This window comes from Chelonoidis abingdonii, chromosome 20, assembly GCF_003597395.2.
Source record: "Chelonoidis abingdonii isolate Lonesome George chromosome 20, CheloAbing_2.0, whole genome shotgun sequence".
Lineage (NCBI taxonomy): Eukaryota > Metazoa > Chordata > Testudines > Testudinidae > Chelonoidis > Chelonoidis abingdonii.
Window position 1 is genome coordinate 20,462,412 of NC_133788.1, and position 27,068 is coordinate 20,489,479.

Sequence of the window (27,068 nt, forward strand, 5' to 3'; positions counted from 1 at the left end):
ACACTAACCTGTAATATCCTAAATTAATTTTATTGAAGTTAAACCTTATTGAAGTAGAGTGATTAATACTTTTAGGGGTCCATTGTATTAAAAATACAATTGTGCATGTGTGATTGTGGCAGTGTTCTCTAGTTGGAGGGGCAGGCTAATGTACTTCCTATGTTATCACCCCTTTGAAGCCACCCCTGGAGAGGTGTACATATACTAGTTCAAACTAGATTGTCTGGGGACTAACAGACAAAGAAAGGCTTTTTGGATAAATAGACTAGTTTTAAACTGGCTCAGGGCTTTCTTCCTGATCCAGGAAACAGACAAGTCTCCTGATCCATGGAGGACCCCAATCCTTGGGGTAGAGTTGGATGGACTGAGCCTACTGAGGCTCTGTAAGACTGGGTGGTTGTTCTAAGCTGAAGCTGTGATGAACTTGTGACCACGAAGGAAACACCGTGGCTGGGGTGTAGAAGGACTGTAGAATGGGGTTGGGCCCTGGTAAGGTTATTAGCATGGGGTAGGTTACTTTATTGTTTGTTAATATGCTTTCTCTCTAGTGCTTTTACCTGAAGAATAAAATAGGTTTGCTTAGAAAGACCTGTGTAGTAACTTACAAATGTTGACAATTACTCTTGTCAAATCTCTGAAGAGAAAGCAAGCGGGTGTGCTTGGGCAGCCTGTCGCTGCTGGGAATCACACAGTTAAGGCAGGGAACAGTGCAGCACGGGAAATCCCAGTCCAAAGGGAAAAAAATACAGATCTCCACTCGAAAAGGCTCAGGAGCTGGAAGCCTGAGAGTGGGGCCCTTCCTGGACCACTCAGGAGAAATACAGGTGCAGGGGCTGAGAACAGTGACCGAACTTACTCCTGTGAAATAGTCCCAAAGATTCCTGCAAATACTTACATGCATGCTTCATTTTTGCACAAGAGTAGTCCCACTGAGTCCATGCGACTGTGTGTGTGTGTGTGTGTGTGTGTGTTTGCGTTTGAGGGTACGTGGCCTGCAGACCTCACACACTAAGACAGACCTTTATCCTGCAACAAACCTATTAAACATATTGTACTGCAGTGATTTTCAAACTGTGGGCTGTGGAACACCTGCTGGTCACGTGGTTTGATTTTGCATCTTTCCCAGCCGCTACATTGTATTAAAAGTAGATAAACCTACCTCATATACTTTCCCAGTATGACTTGCCCATGTCATAATTGCACCAGTTGCCCTCTGGGTGGTCATATTCTACAATTAGGAACAAAAGGGGGACACTGAAACAATATCTTGCAGTGTGGTTCACATTCCAGGAAGGTTTGAGAACCCTGCTGTAATAATAAATGTCACCCTTTATTTCTGACGTGCCACTTAAGAGAAGGATCAGGAATTGCTCACTGATCAAAATCTCAGTACACCCAGAGCACACTTCAATCACAAACACTTGGCTTGCTCATCTACAGCTCCTCCCCATTCTTAACACTGTCTCTCCACTCCCTCTCCTTGGTTACTGTGTGCTAACTGGCAGGGCCCTCACCTGGCAAGTTAGCACAGCTACTCTTGTTAACATGAGGCCTGCTAGCAGCTCTTACACAGTTCCTTCATCCACCCCACCTTAGCCTAGCCTCTCCCAACATGACCCCTCTTCATCCAACAACTCATGTTAATTTTCACTCCCCACCACCACCACCGTTACTACTCAAAACATTCTGAAAAACAAAACAAAACCAAAAAAAAGTTTAAATTTCATATCTATGTAACACCAAAGATGTGGCCTTGGACTTAGTAACCCTCCCCATAGTTGCTTAGAAGATAACACTGAACACACAATTAAACAGTAACGGTTGATGGAAAGCAAAGATTGTTATCAGTGAAACAATCAGAAACACACACAGTGTCACAAGCATGCTTTTGTTCTCCCCCGATAATGTGAAATGCTGAAAGTAATACAGAAAACAGGGAAAGCAAATTAGCATGAAAATTGCCTATAAATAAATACAGATTTATATTATAAATAAATAAATAAAAATAGACCAGATTCTCCTGCCTGTCCTGAATCATTTCAATCCTGGGATTTGTTTGCTCCTGTCACTTTGGAAAATTAATTTTGTTTGTTCACAGGATTTACACAATGTGGGCAATCACAATACATGTTCCTGCACGCTGCTGCTGCCGCTTCAGACCCACTATAGACTAACTTTCAGAGGTACAGTTTAAATGAGTTGGATTTATGGACTTGTTAAATGGACACTTTCACTGAAATACAATTGAAACAATTTCCCCAATTTAGTATAGCAGCCAGTTCCACAACCGTTACTCATTTACCTCAATGGGGCTACTCACCTACCTAAGGGCTTGATCCAAAACCTGTCAAAGTAAAGGGACAGGCTCCCATTCACATGAAATTCAGTAAGGACTAATCCAAAGTGCTCCACTTAAGAAGGGACAATCGGTTGCACACATACATAATGGGAAATGACTGTCTAGGAAGATTTTGTTACACTTACATGTGTTTATTACAAGGTGGTGAGAATAGACATGGGGCAGTACAAAAATTATTGGAACAGGAGCTCACTTGTCCTGCTAATACAGCCAAAATCTGGATGGGGAATAACTCTGTTGATCAACACACTATTTACAAAACATCCAGGGAAGTGCCTGACACTCATATTCATGTTTACAAACTGATTTCATTATCTTGTGTGTAGGGTTGCCAGACAGCAAGTGTGAAAAATCAGGACACGGGATGGGGGTAATAGGCGCCTATATAAGACAAAGCCCCAAATATCAGGACTGTCCCTGTAAAATTGGGACATCTGGTCACCCTACTTGTGCATCAGGTCTGCTTTGGCTGAACTCTACACAGATTTATAGCAGTATCAGAGAAAACCTCACTAGCAAGGGACCTTTATCTAGTGATTAAAGAAGGGAGCTGTGAGTCAGGGTAAATGGACATGTTCTCAGCTCTGTGTTCTTGTGCAAATTAGTTAACTTATTTATGTGTCAGCTGCCTTGCCTGTCAAATGGGGATGACCCAGCAGCTAGTCACATTTTGGGGCCCAGTTGGAAAGAGAAATTGATGGAGTCTGGTATTCTCTTGATGCAGTCTTGTTTATTTGAAAGGAATCTACAAAGTCCTGTTTCTCTAAACACAGGAGGAACTAAGAACAAAAGGAGCAGTTTCTCAGCTTACAGCTCCAAGCCTCTTTAGTCAACAACAACACCCACAACCACATTGTCTCTAGCTTTTTCCAGGGTTGTACTTCACTCGCAGGCTACTGCTTGGCTTTCTTGTTTTTCTGCTTCTTCCTTTCTCTCTCTGTTCTGTTTCCAATTCCATTTGGTCACTCACAATATGCAGTGGAACCTCGCTGCCCACATGAAGCTTGTTTCTGGGCATACTCTGATAGGCCTTCTTTTAGGGGTGTCCCCTTAATGGTCTCTTACAATTATTTTAAATTAAGTATATGTTCACACATCAATTTGAATGCAGTTTTAACTAACAAGGGGTCTGCCTATCCAGTGACACAACTATGGCACTGTAGCTGATCTGTAGCACCACGCTGTAGATACTTCCTACATCAATTAAAGGGGTTTTCCCCATCAGTGTAGGTAATCCACCTCTCAAAGGGAAGGTTTACACAACGGTGTTAAGTCGATCTAAGTTACACAACTCCACCTATATGAATAGCATAGCTGGAGTTGATGTACCTTAGGTCGACTTATTGTGGTGTTTATACTGCACTGGGTCAATAGAAGAAGCCCTCCCCTCGACCCCCCGTGTGTTTCTCATTCTGGTGGAGTATCGGAGACAATGGGAGAGCAATCGGCAGTTGATTTAGCAGGTCTTCAACCTAGCCATGTCTACACTGGGGTGTAGGTTGGCCTAACTACTGTGCTCAGGAGCAATCTCAGAAGCCTTTTTCAACTCTGAAAATGCTACATCACTCTGCTGACCACTGGAATGGCTTCCTTTCCCTACTATTGCTGAATGTTTCTGACAAGTAGCAAAACCAACAGGGATCAGTTCTTATTTCAGAACAACAAGCGCTTTAGCAGCTAAAGGTATGTCTACACAAAAACAAAAAAACATAACCCCGTTACAGCAAGTCTCAGAGCCTGGGTCAGCAGACTTGAGCTCCTGCTGTGGCAATATAGACATTTCCACTTGGACTGGAGCCTAAATGCTGAGACCCTCCCCGTTCACTCGGTTTCAGAGCCCAGGCTGCCACCCATACATCTACACTGCTATTTTCAATCCTGTGGCACAACCCTCAGGAAACCGAATCAGTTGACCCTGGCTCGGAGACTCACAGCCAGGAGCAGGTTTTTTTTTTTCTGTGTAGACTCTTTGATTTCTTTGAGGCCCTGGGTCTCAAAAGAAGGTTTTCAACCACTCCCACTCTTCTTCTTGCTGGAAAGCCACAATTCCATGTAGCTGTTATAATGGTTACGTTTCTGCCCCTGGGGCAGGACAACTGGTTCACTGCAACCTAACTGCCTATAAACTATCTTTAAAAGGGACTGCCACAGACTGAATTTGTGAGACATCTTTCCTGCCATTGATTACACAGTTATTAGCCATAATGAAATCCAAGCCCGTTATTAGCTCATCCACTATTTCAGTCATCAAAACTTCTTGCTCAAATTTCAGAGATCAATCTTCTAATCCAATTTTAGGACAGGTGCCCATGCCCATGCCCTAGTCATTGTCTCTGTCTAAGACTCATGAGGTGGTTCATTTTTGGATCCCTTATTCTCTAGCCGTTTTAGCATATCTAATCTAATAACTTATGTTTGGGACTGCATCAATTATCCCTATACACATAACACATCCTGTTATGCCCTTAATAGCCAAACTCCCATTTTTGTTGTTCAACTGCCCAGATCTAAACAAAAACTGTGGGGCTAATTCTCATACCGCCAAGCTTTGCCCCCTCCAGCTTGGTGTCTCCCCTGGCTCCCTGATTTCCTGAAAAGGGGGAGGCCTTTCACTACACACTTGCAACAGCCTGCCTTCCCCCAATTTATAATTTTTGTAGCCAATTTTGTCACAGTACCCACATTTAACTTCTTCCCTTTAATTTTTGCCAATTTTCCTTATTTTAGAAATCACATTTATCTTTTGTTGTAATTGTTCATCACAGTCACAAACCAGATAACAGATTAGAATCCCCTCTATCGTATATATTAGACACAGAACTGTACTTACAGGACTCATGGTGATCCACTTCTATCTTCCTCATTAGCAGCTGCTTCCTCTTTTAGACAACCACTGCAAGAAAAGATTCAAGTTCTGTGGCAAAGTCCACAGCCTCTCGGAGTGTCTTTGGCCACCTTTTGGTGAGCTTCATATGCAAGTCCAAGTCTCGCCGAGCATCTATACATTGGTCCCTCACCAGTTTATGCTGGAAGGTCTCAGTGGTACCCAAGTGTCCTAAGAACACAAGTCTCTGCAGGTCCTCTGACAGTTTAAGTGGGGTTTCTTCTTTCCCCTTCTTTCTAACTCTTGCTTCTTGGCCTGGCCAGCTCAGATTGATAGCTATCTCCAAACCATATGTCCATAGCTTGTTGTGCTAAGCCTGGATAACTACATCTTTTTTGTGGGATTAAGTTAAGAATGGCCATACTGGGTGAGACCAAAGGTCCATCTAGTCCAGTATCCTGTTTTCCAACAGTGGCCAATGCCAGGTGCCCCCGAGGGAATGAACATAACAGGGAATCATCAAGTGATCCATCCTGTTGTCCACTCCCAGCTTCTGGCAAACAGAGGCTAGTGACACCATCCCTGCCCATCCTGGCTAAAACCATTGAACTAACTGCTAGCAACCCCCCTTTCTGTCCCTCCTCCCTACCATTAATTTGAGCTATAATGTTGGACTGAACTAAAGGAGCCTCCCAAGGAGTTTTTCCCTGAAAGGTAGTGGGGCTTTTGTATTATCTGAGCTGGGACAATCTGACCTCTCCCCCTGGCCCTCTGTGGATTACAAATGGTAGAAAACTGTTGTAAATGTCCAGTCCTATCCAAGTCTTCCAGCTGGCCCAATTCCTCATCCAGGAGCTGCCTTGGATTGTGGTCAGTGACTCTTCAATTTCCTCTGTGGCTCATCTCAATTGGCAAGTTCTGGGATGGCTAAAGTTTACTTGGTCTCCACCATTTAAATGGAAAACCTTCTGGTCTATGGCAGTCTGATTGCTGGTCACCTCATCAATCTCTTTTACCATTCTCACCTGGTCATGTTGTGGCTGGACTTCCCAGTCTGTTTGGATGCTTTGTAACTGTTGCTCCAGCAGAGACTTCATCTCTGCCTGCAGGTCATCCTTCTGTAAGACCTCCAGATGCTGCTTTAATTCCTTCTGTGAAGCCTCCAGCTGCTGTTTCAGGTCTTGTTATAAATCTCACTGCTCATTTTTGATTTCTGCAAGTACCTCCATTATTTGCTCTAACTTGGTTCAACAGCCATACCAGTTTACACACTCTCTCACCTCAGAAACTGAATCCCATGTCTAACACCAGAGTTTCCTCTTTTTGACCGGAACCAACTAGTCAAATTTTGGAACCCTGGCAAAGTTCCACTTGGAAGTAGAAACTGATAGCATCTGGTATTCTCTTTAACAGGGCCGACTTTAGGCCAATTCCACCAATTCCCCCGAATCGGGCCCTGCGGCTAACAAGGCCCCGCGCCCAGTGAGAATCTCTTCCGTGGCTAGAGGTGCCTTTTTAATTTTTACTCACCTGGCAGCACTCTGGGACCTCGGCAGCACTTTGGCGGTGGGTCCTTAGCTTGTTCTGGGTCTTCGGCAGCACTTCGGCGGTGGGTCCTTCAGTGCCGCCGAAGATCTGGAGTGAGTGAAGGACCCGCCACCAAAGTGCCACCGAAGACTCGGAGCACCGCCCGGTGAGTACAAGCCCCACGTGTTTTTCTTAACATGTTTTTTTTTGTTTGTTTGTTTGTTTGTTTTGTCTTCCCTGCCGGGGCCCCGTTGAAACTGTTCGAATTGGGCCCTGGACTTCCTAAAGCCAGCCCTGCTCTTTGATGTAATCTTGTTTATTTACAAGGAATGTACAAAGTCCTGCTTCTCAGAACACAGGAAGACCTAAAAACAAAAGGAGCAGTTTCTTAATTTACAGTCCCAAAGCCTCTTTAGCCAACACTAGACCAAAATCTCTCTAGCTTTTTCCAGGGTAACACTGTGCTTGCAGGCTACTGCTTGGCTTTCTTCCTTTTTGACTCTGCCTCTCTCTCTGTTCTCCGGTTCTGCATGTTCTCTCTCACACGTGGTTACAATACCCAGTAGAATTACCCACACCCACATGGTACTAGTTTCTGGGCAGGCTCTAATAGGCCTCGTTTTAGGGGTAGCCCCTTTATCATCTCTTACAAATAACTTAATTGAAGGGTGTTTTCATACATCAATTTGAATGAGGTTTTAACTCAACCCACAAAAAGGTTTCCCCTGGTTCACTGGGGTGTTGAGACTAAATTAATTGATTCCACCGCACTTTAAGCTCCTCAGATAAAGGATGCAATAGAAGTGCAAAGTTATATATTTAAACAGCCTAATCTCCTCTCTGGAAAGATGGAGATGATGCTGGTTATGGTACCTCTTCCAGTACCATACTGTTAGATACTCCCCCCTTTTGATCTTCGTACCACAGTTTCATCCTCAGATTAGTTGTGCAATACCAGAATTTTACACTTGCCTGCAAAGTTTGTGGGTTAAGATGGCCAAACCTGTTTTACTACTTCTAAGTGCACAGCTTTACTTGGCAAAGTAGCTCTTGTTAAGATGAGGTTGGGTAGTTGTATAGCTGAATTTCCCACAGGCCATTATTTATTTAATGCTCTACGTGGCCTCTTACAAACAGGTTAGAAAATAAAGGCCCTACCCTGCAAAGCTTACAGTCTGACTGCAGGAGACAGAATGTAATTAAATGGAGCCGAGAATCAGCGCAGAATGTGATGGAGACCTCAGACCTAAAGTAACCTCATTAGGAACACAGACAGTGTTTTAATGTGAACAGCTCTGAGCATTTTGCATCTCCAAGGCACTTTTACAAATGATCAACATCAGCCAGAGCTTGCAAAATTCTATTTATCCACTTTTTTTTTTTTTTTTAAATACAGGATATACAATATCAGGAGCTTTTTCATCATCGTGGTAAAGAGCAGGGGGAGCACATTTGTGCATAGGCTGGTAATTTTTTTTGGAGTATTCTGAACGAGTAAATTAAATTATTATAAATAGCTTAATTTTTATTTGGTGGAGAATTAAAAAAAAATCTGGTTTCAGCATAGCTTCAGTGAGAGCTCAGGTCATAGCGTGGTTGTAAATAAAGGATCCTATCCTTTGTTGTCATCCCCCTCGAAGTCAGTGGCAGCTTTGCCATGGACTTTCAGCTTTTCCACCCACTCACCCTTCCGCACTTGCCACCCGAGCGCTCTGGTAAATTGTAACCCGTACATGGCTTGCGCTTCCCCCCTTCCCAGTCGCGCAGACTTTAACCGGGAACTCCACAGAGGCAGGGGAAGTGTTTCAACGTTCCCCGGGCGCCCCCTCCGCTGTACGAACGTTCTCCCGGTGGAACGCCGAGCAGCAGCCCCGCGCCACCAGCGTTCTGTGGGTGGAACCCTCCGCTGTACGAACGTTCTCCCGGTGGAACGCCGAGCAGCAGCCCCGCGCCACCAGCGTTCTGTGGGTGGAACCCTCCGCTGTACGAACGTTCTCCCGGTGGAACGCCGAGCAGCAGCCCCGCGCCACCAGCGTTCTGCAGGCAGAATCCGCACCAGCAGCCCCTAGTGTAAACGCGTTCCACAGCGAGGAGCAAGGCCCAGGAGTGGCTGACCGAATGGCTGATAGGAGGCGCTACGCCGCCCACCACCCTTGGCTCGGCTCCTCCTTCCCGCCGCCCGGCCTATTGTTGACAAACCAGGTGCGGGGAGAGTCCCGCTCGGCATCGGTTGCTGGCGCTCCGGGAACCCTTCGCCCGGCAGCTGTCAGCGCCCAGCCGCGAGCGGGGCGAGCCAGCGAGGGGCAGGGCGCTCCGCCGAGCTCATGTGGCAAACGTTGGCAATCGCGTCGGTGTTTTTCCCAGGTCTCTTCGCTCTGTCCGTTCGGAGTCTCGGCTGGGCTGCCCCGGCATGGAGCCTCAAGGACCGGATCCTCTTCAGCAGCAGGTAGTGGGGGCATGAAGGAGTCATCTGGAGTCTCTTAGACGACTGGCTAGGTCGGCACAGCTGGCTGCCAACATGTGGGAGATACAGCACAGTGCTGCTGGCATGGGGGCAGTGATGGGCTTAGCCAGGACAGGGTAGCATGTGTGTGAGACATTGATCTAGGTCCCACTGGCATGAGCCTGACACGGGCAGCATGTATGAGAGACACTAGATCTATTTTGATGGTGGCATGCAGCGTCCAGGCACCGCCTGCTGTAGTGAAAGGCAGGCTGCATCCACACGTGTCAGTGTGTAGCTTCATGCGGGTGGAGCATTGTGCAGTGTGGGGGGGGTCGGGGGCGCTGGCAGGAGGCAGCAGGACTCAACGCTGTTAAAATAGCCATGTAGAGAGCCCGGGTAGGGTATGGACCCTGCAGGTTAAAGCATGTAGGGAACTCTACTCACCTAAGCCACTTCACCATCTCCACTATTGATACCTGTGCTAACTGGGCATGCAGCATCCACTCTACATGTAAGTATAGACATCCCTATCGATCTAGGACAGAACCGAGCAGCATTATCCTGACAAGGACAGAGTGTGCACCTGTGTAGATAAGATGGGCCCAGAACAGAAGACCTGGTGAGACTGTGTGATGCTGTGCAACACCCACCTAGAACAGCATAACATTTCTGACATGTGTAGACTGTGTCTATGCAACATGCCTCTAGAATAGTGTATAATTTCTGATTTGTGTGTTATGTACCTCTAGAATAGAATAGCACATTTCTAGTACCCCCTATGTTTGCATGATGTGCACCTAAAACATCACAGCATGGTTCTCAGATACAGTGTGTGTGAATGCAAGAGACATCCAGAAACAAACAGCATGTGAGGGATAACGATAATCGCTCAATGGTTTGAGCATTGGCCCGCTAAACCCAGGGTTGTTAGTTCAGTCCTTGAGGGGGCCATCTAGGGATCTGGGGCAAAAATCTGCCTGGGGATTGATCCTGCTTTGAGCAGGGGGTTGGACTAGATACCTCCTGAGGTCCCTTCCAATCCTGACATCTGTGGTTCAGCTCTGTGTTGTACTGTTTCATACCTACTCATACCTTTAGAATGCAAACTCTTTGGAGAAGGGACAGTTTAACATATCATAGTTCAGCTATGGGGCAAGACCATATGTATTTTAGGAACTCTGCATTATTATTTCCAGGGAATGTGTTTAATAGGGCTAGGCCTTGAAAAAAACTGCAGGCCATATCCTCAGCTGATGATAAAGTGATGCAACTACTAGAGCCGTGTCAGTTTACATCACCCAAGGATCAGCATATTTCAGACACAAACACTGTATGTGGGAGGGGGGAAAGAGGTACCATCACTTTTGATGCTAGAAGGGTGCAGAGTAGGTATCAAGTAAATATCCACCTTTTTGTCAGTGATCCCTCCAGCCATTGAGGCTCTTCCATTGTAGTCATAGCAAGATTACCAGCGGTATGATTTTCTTCTTATTTGTCAATTTCAGGATGGTGTCTTCTGTTCAAGCTACCATGGCTACTGTTTCTGGGATCATTGTTGTCCTTAATTGCAAGGATGTGGTACATGACAGGTAATTAAACCTAAGCTAAATTACAGCCAGTCTGCAATTTTGCAAAGGCTATACAAGAATCACGGAAAGGGGTGCTGGGCAGGCAGCCCGTAAATAGATTTTTATGATAAAGAGGAAGGGTGTCAGGGGTAGCTAGGAATAAACTTCCTGTGTTCTCCTTCCCTCACACTTCAAATCAGCTGTAAGGAAATGCTCCAGTAATGCCATTCTTTGAAAAGTGTTGGCTTTTAGAATGCTCTCAGACACTGTTATACCATTCTTTTTTTAAAGTGGAAATGGGGTAAGGAAATCTCCCCCATCACTGATGCATTTTAGATTTTAATTTGCTCAGTTGGCCAAAAAGGAAAAAATGAGGACATCATCATTTTCCCAACAGATATAAAACATACTTACTGAAAGTCCTAGCTCCTAACAAGAAAAACCTACTGAGAATGCTGAAAGTAGATGAGTTAAAGGCACTTTATATATACCATTTTTCACCCCAAAGGAAACAGCTCTACCAACTAGGGATGCATTATTAACTCAGAGGAGAGAATGGACTGTTTCTTGCAACATGTGGGTATTATTCGAGGTCTCCCATCCAACTATCACACTTGTTCAACTCTGTTTATTGTGTGAAACCTAAAGAGATCAGGCTAAGTCATAGGGCTGCGGGTCACAGCTTTTCATTATAAAAAAATCCATTGCATAGATAGGCCACAGTTAAAACCCTCTGTGGCTGCATGTGAACAGGTAAAAGTCCTGTTTAACATCATAGCTCAAGGCAATTGGAATATGTTTATCGATCTCACCCTTTCAGACTTAATACCTGGAGGGATAATTCAGGGGTTATGTACATACTACATCTTAGGGCTGGTCTACACTACAGGGGAAAATCGATCTTAGATACGCAACTTCAGCTACGTCAATAACGTAGCTGAAGTTGAAGTATCTAAGATCGAATTACTCACCGTCCTCACGGCGTGGGATCGACGTCCGCAGCACCCCCTGTCAATTCTGCAGCTCCGCTCGGCTTGGTGGAGTTCCGGAATCGATATAAGCATGTTCGGGGATCGATATATCGTGTCTAGATGAGACACGATGTATCGATCCCCGAGCAATTGACTGCTACCTGCCAATACAGCGGGTAGTGAAGACGTAGCCTTAGGTTGGTATGTGTCGCTCAGCGGTGTGAATAAGCACCCCCCCCGAGTGACGTCAGTTACACCAACCGAAGCGCCGGTGTGGAGAGCTGCTCCCGCCGATCGCGGAAGCTGGAGTCGACGGGAGAGAACTCTGCAATTCGCTTAGAGTATCTACACTAGCCGTGCTACAGCAGCGCAGCTGTAAGCTCTGTAATGTAGCCAGAGCCTTAGATTTTCAACCAATGTTTAACAGAGTTCCACATGGGAGTTGAGTGGCTATGATCATGGAACAGGCTAAGAAAGGGGTCTACACAGCCTGGAACTTGGTTACAAGGGAGTATCTCAAGATCACAGTAATTAGAAACTCGGTATCTATAGGCAAAGAATGATTATTTTGTTACCGGTACCGTGGCCCTTTTTAGAAACCCCGACCAGGACTGGGGCTACGTAGTGCCAAGTGCTGTACAAATACAGAGTAACCATGGACTGTAATGCTTTAGTCTAATTTTGGTTGTTGGGTTTACACTGGGGGGCTGCTGTGATGCACAGGAGGAAGTAGATAAGCTGGTGATCCCTTCTGGCCTGTCCCACCTGCCATCTGAAATAGGAATGGAAGGAAAATGTTTCTTTAGACATCGAGACACCAGAGGTTATTCAGACCTCAGAACACATTTCTGCACAGAAGTTATCGATCAGTAACATTCCCAGCAGTTCTTACAAGGGCTCCCCTCTCTTTGCAAGGCATCAGTTGTAGTTATCCCACGTTGTGCAATTGTGACACCAAGATACGCTGAGAACAGGCTGCCACATGCGGCTGTTTCCCCAATAACCCCACATCCTGGGGGATTTTATTGTATAAATAAAAAACTCTTGCGGTTCTCTCTCAGACCTGGCAGGCAGAAATCTCAAAAGTAACTAACAGGGATTAACTCAGGGATCCCAAAGTGCTTTCCAAACAGTAATGAATGTGGGTTAGTAAGCACTCTTGTCCTCATTTTACTGATTGAGAAACCGAGGCACACCAATGTTACAAGCCCAGTTCTACAAGCCACACTAGGTAGCATTTACTAGTGCCCTATCTGAATCTGCTCCTGCACGAAAGTACCTCTCTCTTCAAGCAAGGGCTGAAGAGCTCAATCCTGTAAGATGCTGCATCAGGACAAGAGCACTCAGAACCTGGCAGGACACTGGAGCTGCCTACTAACCTGCGGCAATGCTGAGGTAGCTTCTCAGCTAGTTAGAACTCAGGACTCCTGGGTTCTGTTCTTGGCTGTGGCACTGAAGTGACCTTGGGTAAGCAGCTTTGTCTCTGAATGCCTCAGTTTCTCTGTCTGTTCAGCAGGAGGGCGATACCTTGGGGGAAGTGCTGTGAAATCCTCCGATAGGGGATGTTCTGCAGAGTAGCAGCCACAGCCTAGCTTATGAAGTAAAGATTGAACAAAATTGTAATGGAAATGTGAGCAACAGGGTAAAGTGGGTGCCCACGGCAGGTGTTGGCCTATTAGAGGCAAGTTTTCCTTTGGGCCTTGGAGACAATGGAGTTAGATCAGACTAAACCTGGAGTTTTATGCTGGCGAGCCAGGCACATCGATCTCCTCCATCTTCCAGCCATCCACGTGTGCACGAGGCTATAGTAATGCAAGATCACTTCCTCCCCTTAGGTACTGGCTTGCAGTAGAGTATGTTTGGGTCATCGTCCCATACATGATCTACGACATATATGTCATGTACCTCTGTCATTGGCACAAAAGCAAAGACACCTCGAAGAAGAAGCATTCACTGGCCAGCGTGAGGAGCTTCCTGGAAAAGGATCGCCTCATGGTGACGCACCATCTCTTCATTCTTGTCATCCTCACACCTGTTGCACAGGTAGGGGCAGCAATCAGGATTGCTAGTCTAACCGAACATAAGAGTGAGACACACAGTGAAGTGCTCACCTGGTTCCAGACCAGGACTAACGCATGGGCACATGCTGCCCTCAGTTGTGGTCTTTGTTGATTCCCATTACCTCCTGAGTAGTCTCTAAACACAGGGGTGAAATCCTGGTTCTATAGAGATCCCTGGGAGTTTTGCCTTGGATTTCACCCTTAATTGTACCCCACTGCAGCAGCTGGGCTCCCCATACCCAGCTCCACCTCATCCACTTCACTCTGCTCCTGAACCATCCGTGCAGCTCCATGGTCATCCACCGTCAACCATTGCTCCAGGGCACCTTCTTCTACCAGGGAACGGGTGCTGAGAGCCACTGAACCAAACTATCAGAGAGGTAGCCATGTTAGTCTGGATCTGTAAAAGCAGCAGAGAGTCCTGTGGCACCTTATAGACTAACAGACTTATTGAAGCATGAGCTTTCGTGGGTGAATCCCGCTTAGTTGGTGCATCCGATGAAGTGGGTATTCACCCACGAAAGCTCATGCTCCAATATGTTTATTAGTCTATAAGGTGCCACAGGACTCTGAACCAAACCGTAAACCCTGTATATAATGGAAACCACAAATCGGGGTGCTGCAGCACCCCCTGCACCGCTAGTTCCAGCATCTATTCCTGGAAAACACAGGGGACACAACATCTCTCCCATTTAGGACATTTCACAGACTGACTAGTAGGTGGGACTCTAAAGATGGGACAGCCAAAGTCCTCCACCTCCTTTTGCAGAGTCTACAAGCAGTACATGCCATGCTCTGCTCTGACTTATTCTGATCCTATCAAGACTGAAACCAGTTTAGTCTGAACATAAAATTTAGTCAAGTGGAAGCTTTAATCAGCCTGTGTACCTTTGATCTGTATCTATCACCATCGATTCGTATCTTCAACGAGCTTAAAAATCTTTGCTTCCAAGTCCACTTTCCAGGGCGGGGGAGAAAGGCACCTGGACCCAACAGAGAAGCTGCGATCCACATGATAATCCTTAAAGTTGCCTTCCTTCCAGTTTTGTTTGGGGGAGGGGGGGCGTGAGCCAATGCCGCTGAAAGCACTGGGAAGCCTCCAGCTGGCATCACTGGGATTTGGACTCAACCTCACTTGGCCACGAAAAGATCCCTGCACTAATCACTCTGTTTTTTTTCTAGTACCTCAGAGGAGAGCTTGGAGATTTCTTTGTTGGTTGCATCTTTGTGGCGGAACTGAGCACTCCGTTCGTGTCACTGGGCAAAATCCTGATGCAGGTAGGCCTGGCCCATATGTATCTTTAAAAAGAATGGGGTGGGGTGTATTGTTTTACTCATGCTGCTCTCCCTCTAAATATTGGGATTAAAAAAGCCTTAATACTAAGAGCAAGGTTACCTGGGAAATTCATCAGTGGTTCTCATCCTTTTCCACCCCAGGACCCACCTGGAACTGCTTTCCATCCAACTAGGAGCCCTCTTTCATTTAACATAGTGGGAAAAGCAGGTAGTCAGGACCCCCTAGCAGCTGTTTGTGATCCACACGTCTGGAAACCCCTGTTTTAAGGCCACACTGGCATCCTAGTTCCCACTTGCTTCCATCATACTGTAATCAAAGATAGATGGACTAAGTCCTCACTAACCAGTCACCAGCCAAAGAGCAGTAGCTCTCCTCACCAATCCTCTTTCTTTAGGAAATCCTTTGTCATCAGTCACTCTCCCCTCACAGGCTGTCTTGTCCATGGGCTTGATCCAAAGCTCTTTGGAGCCAATGAGTCTTTCCATTGTCTTCTCTGTGTACTAGCGCAGGTCCATAGATTGAAAGCTTTGAGGCAAGGACTGTTTCCCTACACGCCTGTATGTCTCCATGCATTACAATACTGCAGGGATAATAATCAGTGACATAGAAATGGACAGTCACTCTTTATATGCAGCATTTACCGTGCGTTCCCCCCCCCCCCCGCTTTTGTTCCTTTTGCAGCTAAAAATGCAGGACACGCTTCTGCACAAGGTGAATGGGATTCTCATCCTGGTGACATTCTTCCTCTGCCGGATCGTCCTCTTCCCATTCATGTACAGGGCCTACGCCAGGCATATGGGGATTCCTATCTACATGGTGCCTTTCCACATCCCCATGCACTGCAACGTGGCCAATGCCTCTCTCATCGCCCCACAGCTCTACTGGTTCGTGCTGATCTGCAGGAAAGCTGTCCGACTCTACAGCAGTTCGCCGTCCGCCAAGAATAGATAATCGCCGGGAGAGGCTGCAGACCACAAGGTTTGAGACCAAGCCAGCATCATGGCTCTTCTCCCAGCTGCCTTGCCATTAAAATCAGTGTTGTAGGTACCAGGTTGGGACTGGAACATCATTGCCCATTAGTATTAGGAGGCTCTTTTACTTTAAAGCAGCTGTGTTGTCTCCGCTGCAGTTCAGGGAAGCAGCACCAGCCTGTTACAGAAGGACTTTCTTTCTGTAACACTCAAGTGTCCTGTGTCCTTCTGTCTGCGGGAGAACCTGGGTAGTGGGAGGGTTATGTAGTTGAAGCACTAAAGAGCCTCGCTGTGGTCAAGACTCTCTAGCTATTGGTCAGTGAAATGCTAGAGGAGAGAGGGGAGGCAAGAGGGTTGGTCATAAACAATCTGGTCAATTAATAGGTGAAATTGGCATTGAAAGACTATGGCACAGACCCAGACCTGGCCGAAGTGAGTGCAACGCCCACAGAAGACTCTGGGCCAAATTCAGTGCTGGGTGTAACCTGTGGGGGGGGTCACTGGTGTGATCTGACCATCTGTAGTTGTGGAAAACCAGTGTGTCATACATACTGAAGGGCAGGTCCACCTCGCTCAGGTTCTGAGTCATTCTGATTTACACCCTTCCAGCTCAGAGCAGAAGCTGGCCCTCAGGGAACAGAAAAGAGGGTGATGTTCTGAACTGTCTGCTCCCCTTACATTGCTCTTCTGCCATTGCTGAATTTGGTCCATTGCCTCTGGGGAAGTTTCTAGTTGCTGCTAAGCACAGGTTTGTCCCTTGGCCACACTCCATGCAGACCTAAGTGCAGTGTTTCCCCAGGTCCGTGATTACCCAACCCACTGACTCAGCCCTGGTGAAAAGAACCAGAGAGAAGAAACTGGAGCTAGGAATTATACATGAAATGCAACAAGCTGCTGAAGGTGGCAGCACCAGAACAGTGGTCACTGACTGACACCCCTAGTCTAATCCTATGCCCACTTACACCAATGCTGACTTGGGCCCACAGTATCTGCTGCACTAATTGTTTCCCCTGACCCTGCTTAGTACCACACCCTCTGCAACACCAGCCCCAGACTGCAACACTTTGCTTAAGGCCGAGAACCAGATCTTTCTTTATAACCGTGGACTAAAGACCCTAGCAGGCGCACAAGCAAAACGCCAACCACTCTGAGCACACACCCGATGGACAATCACCATATGCACAAAAAACACCAGGACAGTCACTGGCTCTTTGTAACTTTTGGTGCCAGCACTAACGGGCTGCATTCGTCCCTGGAGAATAACTCCACAGAAGTGAGTAGCTCCACCAGGGACGAACCTGGCCCTTACCTATCTGTGGAGCAGGGAGTTTACAAAAGGATAAGCTGCCTTGTAGCTTTTATTCAGCCGCTGGGGAAGAGCTGAAGACTGTGTTTGAAAGCACTTAGCTGTCCGAATCCCAATTCCTTCAGGCATCAGGCCTTACCCTGGACGTAATCACATGTTCCTGGAAGAATAAAGGAATTGGCTCTTTCCAAGCTTCACTCTAACAAGGCGTCACTGCAATGACTGTCAGATTAGTAACGTGTTTTGTTTTTATTATTATTATGAACTACACAGGCCAGTCAGATGGGTGGGTTTCCACTTTGTAACATGCTCTCAGTGTTGCAGGCATTTTTATCTTGCTGCTTTTGTTACAAATAATTTGCCTTATGTAACGGAAAGGGAAAAAGCCCTTGAGGCATTTTAAAGTTTGCACTAACATTGCCCCTACTCACTACTCGCCTGTTGGAAGAGAGACCAATAAAGACCTCTTTTCAGAGCCACTGGATGGGGAATCTGTCTTGTACAACATGCACCTTCTGGGTAGAGAGGCTCTAGCTGTCTGAGGGGGAGTCAGGGTTACCAATCTGAATCCAGCCCAGCACAGAAGCAACCCAAATTCATTACCAAGCTGCTAGAGATTTGGGGGTGTCACTTAATTTTCCCCAGCAGGCAGGTGATGATGTCACAATCTGCCCATGAGGATCTAAGCCCCTTTTGCTGACAGTATTAGCAGGGGGCCCAGTTACTGAATAGCCAATGGAGGCTGAGTGTCTCTGGATTAGGGTTACAGGGCCATAGGTCTGGTGCGGAACTCCCTAACAGCAAACACAGTAACAAGATATTAAAAGGCCAGATTGGAGTTGCGGGTGCAAGTGAAGAACAACTAAAATGGAGGCTATTTTAACTGGCAGGTTTCACAGAGGACGCAGACATCAGTTTCTAAATGCACCATGACACTCTCAGGCATGTTAAGAAATACAGCTACACAAACAAGTCCAAAAGAAAAGGTTTATTATAGATGTTAAAAATCTCCAAGTAACGTCTCCTCATCTTTGTAGGGTTTAGGCTCTGTTCAACACCGGTGTGTCTCATTCTGTCATGCCTCTGGAGCTTTGATGATCTGTGGAGCCAAGTCATGCCGTTTCGCTCCATGTGTAATCTGTGACCTGCTTGCCACTTGGGATGGCTCACAGCTTGCTCAGCTTCTGCAGGAGCGTGGCCCGGAGCTCCTTGTTGCTGACGTTGTCGGTGATGGACTCCAGGAAGTGCTTCTCGTTGGCTTTCCTGAGTGCGCTGCTCAGGGACTTGTCGGAGGCACTGAGCATTTCGTACTGTGAGAGGATCTCCAAGGCCAGAACCAGGAGCGGCTCACCGGGGTGGTCATCTGGCAGCATGGCCACCACGTGCAGCACATGGCAGAACACCTGGATGTAGATGAAGGATACTTCCTGCGTGGGGTTCTTGTCGTCAGCAGAGTGCCAGTGAGAGAGGGAATCCCTCTTGACCGAGCCCAGCAGGTCAGTGAGGCTGTTGCTGTAGAGTCTCACCACGTGCTGCCAGGCTTCTGCTGGCAGCCAGCTGGAGCAGCTGGAGCTGCAGAGCAGCTGGAATCCTCTCAAGAAGAGCACAGAGAACTGGAGATAATGGGCAAAAGGCTTGAAGTTGAGCAGTGGCATGTACTGCACGTACTCCAAAGTATAAGGTACGTGAAGGACCTGCCTCTGCAGCAGGCTTTCAATCACCTGCGTGAGTCTCTTCCATTCGCTGTGGCTGCACCACGGAAGGACCTGTATCAGGGCCACCAGGAACCCTTTGCTGAACAAGTTGACTTCTTCTGGGTTGTCCACATCAACGGTGAGGAGAGAGAGCATTTGCTCCCTCAGTGCTGTGGATATGCAGCAGCACTCCATCCAGGCCAGGAGCCCGCTGCCTGCCCCATATGCCGGGACGGGGCGGGACGTCCACTCGTCCTCTGAGAGCTTGCAAATTTGAAACAGGGTAGCCGGGACTTCGTTCTTAAAGTGACCTCCGAAAAGCTTCTTCAGCCGGAGACCAACAGTCCAGTCCAGCAGCTCGACCTTCCGGTGCAGCCACGCCAGCGAGTGGATCCACACTTCTGGGGAGGGGGCAGCTTTCTGCCCCACCATCTCACAGAGCTGAGAGAGGGTGGTGGCAATCAGGTCTTTGGACTCCAGCGAAGGGCAGTGCTGGTCCCTGAACCGGTGCCAGTACTTCGTGTAGCCATCCAGGAGCTTGCAGAGGCTCAGAAGGAGCGGGAAGGGGTAGCAGGACTTAAGCCACTGTTCCTCTGAATCAGGCTGGACCTCCAAAACCTTACTGAGGATCTGCAAGCTCAGCTCAACGTGAGCAAAGTCTGATTTCAAATGGGGAAGGACAAAGGCTTTGGTCACCTCTGCGGGGGAGAGAAGTGGATGACCTGAACTCGGCTGCATGAGAAAGGCCAAGAATTCTAAAAACTGCTCCTTTTCCTTAGTGGAGGAGAGTCTCCCCCAAACAGTCTCCTTAAGACATCTCTCTAGCAGGCTGCCCGACTGGTTTGGGTTGTCTCGTGCCTCTTGGAAGCTCAGCGCCGGGAAGGAGCACAGGATCTGTGCTAGGAACTGGTGCGTTCCCAGGTTGACGACAGCAAGGTTGCAGACCTTCTTCACAGTCGCCTCCGGGTGGAGCAGGGTCAGCCTCGCTACAGAGGCGACAGCCTTGGTGAGACCTTGATCTGATGCACTCTGCGTGATCTGGTTGAAAGCCAAATTCAGCTCCTCTTGAAAACCTTCCATGAACGCCTTCAAGTTCAAGGACAGGCCCTGCCCACCCCAGGAAGCCAAGACGCCCGAGATCACTTTGTTCTTGTCGGGTAGTGGAAGCTCAGCGTAACACTCCAGAATGGTTTTGATCACTTGACTCTGCCGCTCCCTGCTCTCTCTGTTATCAGCAGACAGGCTAACAGTCACGGTGCTCTCCAGCAATTGCAAGACCAGCTCCGGTTTCTGGAAGAGGGCTCTGTTTTTAACAAGGCAGGCAACCCAGTCCTTAGAACATGCCCAGGCCTTCTCAGAAGCAAAAATGGAGCACATTTCCATGTGGCGGTCCATCCTCTTCTCAATAATTGCCATGGCAACCAAAGCCATGACACTGCTGTCTGAATTCCTGCCTTTCAGCTTTGGATTGATCTTCTTGAGGAAGTCCACAATGATCTGTCCCAGTTCTGTCACCATCTGCTTCTTGTCCTCACTCAGGTCTCCAGACTTGGCAAAGGAGATCAGGTTCTTGCCGAAGGCAGTGAGGCTGTCAAGGAGTCGGTAGCTTTCATAGCAGATCTCTTTGTGGTTGTTCAGCATGCACTGTAGCTCCTCCCCCCAGCCCTGGAGCAAACTACAGAGGAAGCTCAAGCCAACAAACAGCTCTTCGCTGGACAGCTTGGCCACAGATAGCAAGCTCACGCTCCTCTCGGCCTCCTTCACTTTCTCTTCCAGACCCCTTCCGTTGTACCGGTTCTCACTGTCATCGTTCCAGATGGCGACGACGGATGTGATCTTGTCTAGGTATGCTTTGACGGGCAGCGTGCTGGACTCATGCTCTATCACCGTGAAGACCGACAGCAGCTCCACCAGGTTGGCGAGAGCAAAGCACTTCATCTTGGGGAGGACAATGCTCCCGTAGAGCTGCTTTAGCCCGTCGATCAGAACCATCAACAGGCCAGTGGCCAAGGGGGAGCTCTGCAGGGAGAAGGGGTCACCTTTGAATCTCTTTGCGGGGTGGCAGGGCTCATCTGGAGACTCGGACAGGTGTTGATGGGCAAGAGTGCTGAACATCAGGATCATTTTGTCTTGCTCGCCCTCCTTGTGTTTCATTATCTCCCACCACACGTCTAGGAAGAAGGTGATGTCCACCAGGGACGTCTCACTCACAACGTACTTGACAAAGAGCTCAAGCTCCTGCTGACGCACCACTGTGGGCAGTGCCAGCAGCAGCTGCACAAAGAGCCGTGGCGCATTCAGAGCCTTGAGCAGCTCGAAGAGGACAGTGTGGTTTATACGTGGAATCATGCTGCCCGCCGAGAAGAAGACATCTTCCTTCCACCGTTGGTCGACTGAGGTGGGGCCCGCGGAGGACAAGGGGCAGGGGAAGAGGATTTTGGCCCAGATGATGATAATCGCTTTCTTCTTCCACACATTGGGTTGGGATGGGGAAGAGGAACGGCTGGTGCATATCTCCTTCAAGGCATCAGTTATAGGCTGCCCGACCAGGGGCCAGTCGGATTTGGCCAACTCTGTCAACGCTTTGGGATGATACAACTTCGCTGCTAGCAGAAACCCACCATGCAGAATGGTTGTTTCCTCACAGATGTTCAACGGTCCTGTTTAAAGAGAAGCACACACGGACATGCAATTAAATCTGAGAGGAAGGATACTCTTGTGATTAGACTAGGGTCAGAAGAGCTGGTTTCAATGTTCTGCCACAGCCTCCTTGTTTGACCTTAGGCTAGGCAATCTCTAAAATGGGGCTAGTAGTACTTCCTTTCTCCTATCTTTCTTAAGAACATAAGAACGGCCCTACTGGGTCAGCTCAAGGGTCCGTCTAGCACAGTATCCTGTCTACTGACAGTGGCCAATGCCAGGTGCTCCAGAGAGACTGAACAGAACAAGTAATCATCAAGTCATCCATTCCCTGTCGCTCATTTCCAGCTTTTGGCAAACAGAGGCTAGGGACATCATTCCTGCCCATCCTGGCTAATAGCCATTGATGGACCTATCCTCAATGGAATTGTCTAGTTCTTTTTTGAACCCTGTTATGGTCTTGGCCTTCACAACATCCTCTGGTTCTTGTACGTCACCAAATGAAATTAATAGGCAGGAGGTTTAAAACAAATAAAAGGAAGTATTTCTTCACACAACGCATAGTCAACCTCTGGAACTCCTTGGAACTTCTTCTGTGTCATTTCCTTAGACTGCCAAGCTCTTTGGAGCGGGCACTGTCTCTTTCTATGTGTACACACAGCGCCTAGCATGGGGTACTGCTATAACACAAATAGTTTACTTAATTAACTTACATTGGGGAATGTTAATGGATTGTTATGGAAATGCTGCAAGGAAGTAAAAGATTCAACCTTCCATCTTATAGGGGGAAAACAACCTTGTATTAACCCTTAATGCAGCAAGTCCACCAGATCTAGGATTAAAGATATCATGTGACTGTCCTGAACTCCAAACAGACATACCAATTACACAAAAAACCACCCTCAGTTTACACACGTTGGAGTAGCTCCTTTATTAGCATAGCATAGCCTGGGAGTGTCAGGGAAAGAGGATTACACAGGCACACACATGCACAACAGCTTGCAGGGAAAGGGATGTTTTCCAGCTGATGATTGTAGTATCATCACCCTGTGTTTCTATAGAGCCTATAGTCTCAAAGCACTTTACAAATTATACAGCATTGAAATGCAGGCAGGCCAGGGGCAATGTGTACCAATGCCCATGCACTGAACACACAATGCAACAGCTGGGGGTGGGCTCTGGACACCAGTGTAAACTCCTCCTCTTACAAAACGTGCCACGGGATTAGTATTGTCCACAGAGTGCAAACAGGGCTTTGGTTTCTAAGCACGCCAGCCCCACCACTTCTCTCTCACATACATAGAACTCAAGGTTTCTAATCCAGAGGGGGAAGGAATCTGTGAAACTGCCCCTCCACTGCTATGGAGGCAAAAGGTGCATAACAGGCTGCTTGGGAGATGGGGAAGGAATACAGTGGCCCTGCTGCTTAAAGTCACTGTGATCTCATGGGGGAGGAGTGCTACTGTCAGGGTCATGTACATTAGAGGCACAGACAGGCTGAGTCACTCACGCGACATCACACATCAGCGGCAATGTCAGACCAATGTACCAGCATGGTGGAATGTTGCAATGTGAGCTGCATTCCAGGACACCCCTGCAAGGATCCTGCACACAAGTGCCTGCCTCAGAGGAAAGGCTAGGCCTTGCTTCCAGGGAAGTCCTGTGGCTAAAACACTGCCACAAGACAATCATTGATCTGCACTGACTCTGCAAATTCTCCTCCTAATTGAACATAGCCCATTGGCCTAAAGCTTTAGGCTCTAAATCTCCAGTGCAGGAATCAAGGAGACTGGCACTGGATTCCCACAGTAGGTGGGGTTTCCCTGTAGGATGCTGATTTGTATTTGTTATTGGATTCGAATCTTTGTGTCTGTTTACACTGCCTGCTCAGAAGGTGCATTGTCCCCTCTGAACCATTTCCAAACAGCATTACTGGCTGCGATACAATCATTCTAGGAGAATTATGTACCTCTTGTCCAGGCAGGTACCCTCTGCTCCTCACATGCTGTCGGCGAGGCTGGCAGGCCATTCTAGCAACAGCATGTGCCACACGAGGAGCAAGGAGGAATTTGCCAGTGTCTGTCTCTCATGCGCACACATGGAATCAAAATCCCTTAAGCACCGTTTTTGGTACATACAATAGGGTGTACCAACAGGGCCAAGGATTCTCTCGCTGGCCTGCTTTCGGCTGATCCCCTTGCTGACTCCTCAGCCATCTAGTGCAATTACTTAGCTCAGCCCAGGGTCCTAATTTAAGTGGGGAAGGCTCGTGCCCTGCTGGGATCAGCCTCCTCGTGTGATGCAACTCTGCGGGGGCGCACTCTTACAGCAGGGTAGCTTGCCCAACCGCCGGGCCAGACTAGCTGCGATACCTGGCGCCCAGCCAGCCCAGAAACGTGCGAACGACTTTCTACTCCGGAGCTAGCTATTAAACACCCGGCGGGGGGGGAGGCGGGTTTAAGGTGCTGCGTGTCGCCCCCACGCGCGTCCCAGCACAACCCACCCGCGGCTGCCGCCAGCGAACACCCACCTAGCTCCATGGCCCGGCCTCTCGGCTCCCCCGGCGCAGGCGGCGGCGGCCGGGCAGGGCATGGTAGGGGCGGGCCCTGTGAGGCAGGGCGCGCCCGGCTCTGTGACGCTCCCAACCCGCCGCCGCCTGCGAGCCACGTGGCCGCGGCTCCCCCTAGCGAGGCGGCACAGCGGGCTCTGCAGGCGCCTGCCCGGCACTGCACGGAGCGGCGATCGCAGAGCGGTGCCCGGTCGGTAACTCCCCCCGCTCGCCCGGCTCCTGGGTGGGGGATCCCCCGCTAAGACTCCCCCCACAGACACTGAAAAATCTTCCCCTCTTAAAACTCTCAGCCCCCTGCGTCCCCTATTGACCTGCCCCTGCTGGGGTCAAAGTCTGAGTCCTGGACAGGGAGATTCGCTTCCCCAGGACACTTCAGCGCGATGGGCTGGGAACTCCCAGGTTCTGGGACTCACAGAATCCCTGACACCCCTGAAATTGGGGTGTGTGTTAGGGCATCATTTTTAAATTTAATGAAAGGGGGCTGGCAGAACCACCCCCGGAAAGCCAGAGTGGTGAGGCACCTCTGCTGAGCCAGCCTGGGTTTAGGAGATGCTCAGCAAACTGGGCCCCTCTTATTTAGGTGCACCCAGCTTTGAAACTGAGGGCCCAGGCCTCTTAAGGAACTTAACTTAAACCTACAAGCAGCCAGCAATTGGTTATAGAGAAGTACTTTCATCAATAGGCATATGTGCATTGCTTAGCTAGGTACTAGGACAGGGCACTTTATACATTTCTGTTTTAGTACAGCATAAAAACTTCCACTGCTGTACTAGCTAAGGGGCATATCTCACAGCTGTTTACATGTGACTGACTGTCATTTGAGGCACAAAAATTCAGCATCAGCTTAAGGTGGGGTTTTGGTTCTTTTCCAGTACTATTAAACTCAAAGCTTCCAACATCAGGTGTCAGGCCCCCTAAAAATTAACTTTAAAAATATTGGGTTTCTTTTTATTTGCCTTCTGGATTTTTAAATGTTTAAGAGTTATAGTTTTCAGGTTTTTCTCTGCAATGATCAGGGACAAAAATTTACATTTTTCTACCCCCCTCTTAAATGAAAGAAGAGATTGTGGGATAATCACCTGACTCCAGCAGCTGGGGCTTTAAGAAAAACAAATAGCATAACAATTGGCAACACCACTTCTTTCTGAGGCAAACTGCCAGCATATAGGCACAGAGGGTTAAATTTTTCTTAGCAGAAATCCAGAACAACCCCCCTGAAATCCAGACTGACGTAGATAGAGCTAAGACCAAATTCCTAGCTCAATTTGTTTTCTTTGAACAAGTCTTCCTTTGACCTTCTTCCACACTGGTTACAAAAGGAGATTAAACCTGTCCATATGTTTAGCAGGCGTCTGATGAATAAATGGCCACACACTTTACAAACCAGCTATATTTATAAACAGTCTATATTTTTATCCCATGTTAATCCCAGTAGAGAGACTAACTGCCATACATAAAGAGAAACAGACCCCAACATCCTGTCTCCAGAAGGGAAAATAATGCTAGGTCCAAGAAGAATTGACTGTAAAAATCTAACTCCCCTAATCTGGGATTAATTTTAAGGCCATTTGAAAATTGCATTGCTCCTGCTAAAGGCAGTTACACTCTTCCATTGGGGCATTTAAAAATCTTATTCTGCTGTTGCAACTCTCTTTCATTCCAGTTCTCGTGGCCTGGGTCAGCCCGTGAGAATCTTGGCAAGCCCTCCACTGCGGAAGGAAGGAGCCGTCCTGACGCTGAGCTCTCACCATGTCTCAGGCGGAATTTGAGAAAGCTGCTGCTATGGTGAGGGAAATGAAGGTTCCGATCTCAGAGCAAGAAAAACTGGAGATTTATAGTCTCTACAAACAAGCCACCATCGGGGACATCAACATTCCCTGCCCTTGTGCAACCGATGTAACAGGCAAAGCCAAATGGGAGGCCTGGAATGGACGCAAAGGGATGAGCAAGGCCGATGCCATGAAGAATTACATAGCGAAAGCAGAAGAGCTGAAAAAGAAGTATGGAGCGTAAAATTGAGCGTTCGTAGATATCAGGCAGCCTCGTGCCATTAGCAGAGCTTTTGACCCAGCATCCCTGCTAGGGAGTTTCTCTCACCCTTAGATCAGTGTAGCGTAGCTGTCAAGCTAATAAAACTAATCAACAACAGTGGAGTGTATGTGGCTGGAAAAAAGCGTGCAGAGTTTGCATGCTCCCCTTTGAGTCTATACATGTATGGAAGTTCATTTCAGGATAAGGATAGTCCAGCCATTGTTTATGATTTCTGGTAAACTCTTACAGATATTTAAGAGGCTGACTTCACAAGCCAGTGTATTTGTTTAAAGAAACACCCTCCCTTTGAAAAAACACATTACTGTCTGCCAGTGTCACACTTACCCTAGTTAATAGAGCTGCTCAAGCTTATGGGACAAAGGAACTTGATGGACTGTTTGACTTTGTTCAGTTTCTCCCTTATTAAAATGGGCCTGTGGAATTCAGACAATTAAACAAGAAACCACATTGCCAATATGTAATCCTGGGGTGTGGAGAAGACACACCACAGGCAGCCTTTACAAGGTCAAATGGTGGGCAATCATTAATCCAGAACAGGCCAGGGTTAATCTAGATACGATCTCCCCCTCTCTAATTTCCTTTTAACCTTTTTATACTTCAGATTCTGTGCTGATGTTCAGTTCTTAAGGAAGCACATCAGTTCACCAAGCTAAAGCAATACAACTCCAGGGCAAACCGTTGATTAGAAACCATTGTCTCTCTCACCGGTGCCAGGGTGGGAGGTTGTTACTAGATATATGCAAGTAACTGGATGATGGGGGCTCATCGAGAGGTCAGCAGCTCC

General features: G+C 47.8%; 3 protein-coding genes across 4 annotated transcripts; 2 read left to right on the top strand and 1 right to left on the bottom strand.

Moving 5' to 3' along the window:
• Positions 1-8,864: 8,864 nt before the first annotated feature.
• Positions 8,865-17,809, top strand: TLCD3A (TLC domain containing 3A). Its single transcript, XM_032785468.2, has 5 exons — positions 8,865-9,156; positions 10,662-10,745; positions 13,531-13,738; positions 14,938-15,033; positions 15,734-17,809. The coding sequence occupies exons 1-5, from the start codon at positions 9,035-9,037 to the stop codon at positions 16,001-16,003; spliced, it is 780 nt and encodes a 259-aa protein (XP_032641359.1). The 5' UTR covers positions 8,865-9,034; the 3' UTR covers positions 16,004-17,809.
• A 493-nt stretch (positions 17,810-18,302) lies between these two features.
• On the bottom strand, positions 18,303-24,265 carry GEMIN4 (gem nuclear organelle associated protein 4). 2 transcript variants are annotated; one of them, XM_032785402.2, is made up of 2 exons: positions 24,194-24,265; positions 18,303-21,683 (listed from the first exon to the last, which is right to left on the bottom strand). In XM_032785402.2, exons 1-2 carry the CDS (start codon positions 24,201-24,203, stop codon positions 18,496-18,498), a joined length of 3,198 nt encoding a protein of 1,065 aa, XP_032641293.1. In that variant the 5' UTR covers positions 24,204-24,265; the 3' UTR covers positions 18,303-18,495. The 2 variants fall into 2 exon arrangements, with proteins under 2 accessions (XP_032641293.1, XP_074930078.1); XM_075073977.1 differs by having other exon boundaries at positions 23,633-24,225.
• Positions 24,266-25,684: 1,419 nt separating this feature from the next.
• Positions 25,685-26,860, top strand: LOC116827722 (diazepam-binding inhibitor-like 5). The gene has a single exon (XM_032785503.2). It carries the CDS (start codon positions 25,982-25,984, stop codon positions 26,243-26,245), a length of 264 nt encoding a protein of 87 aa, XP_032641394.1. The 5' UTR covers positions 25,685-25,981; the 3' UTR covers positions 26,246-26,860.
• Positions 26,861-27,068: the final 208 nt, after the last annotated feature.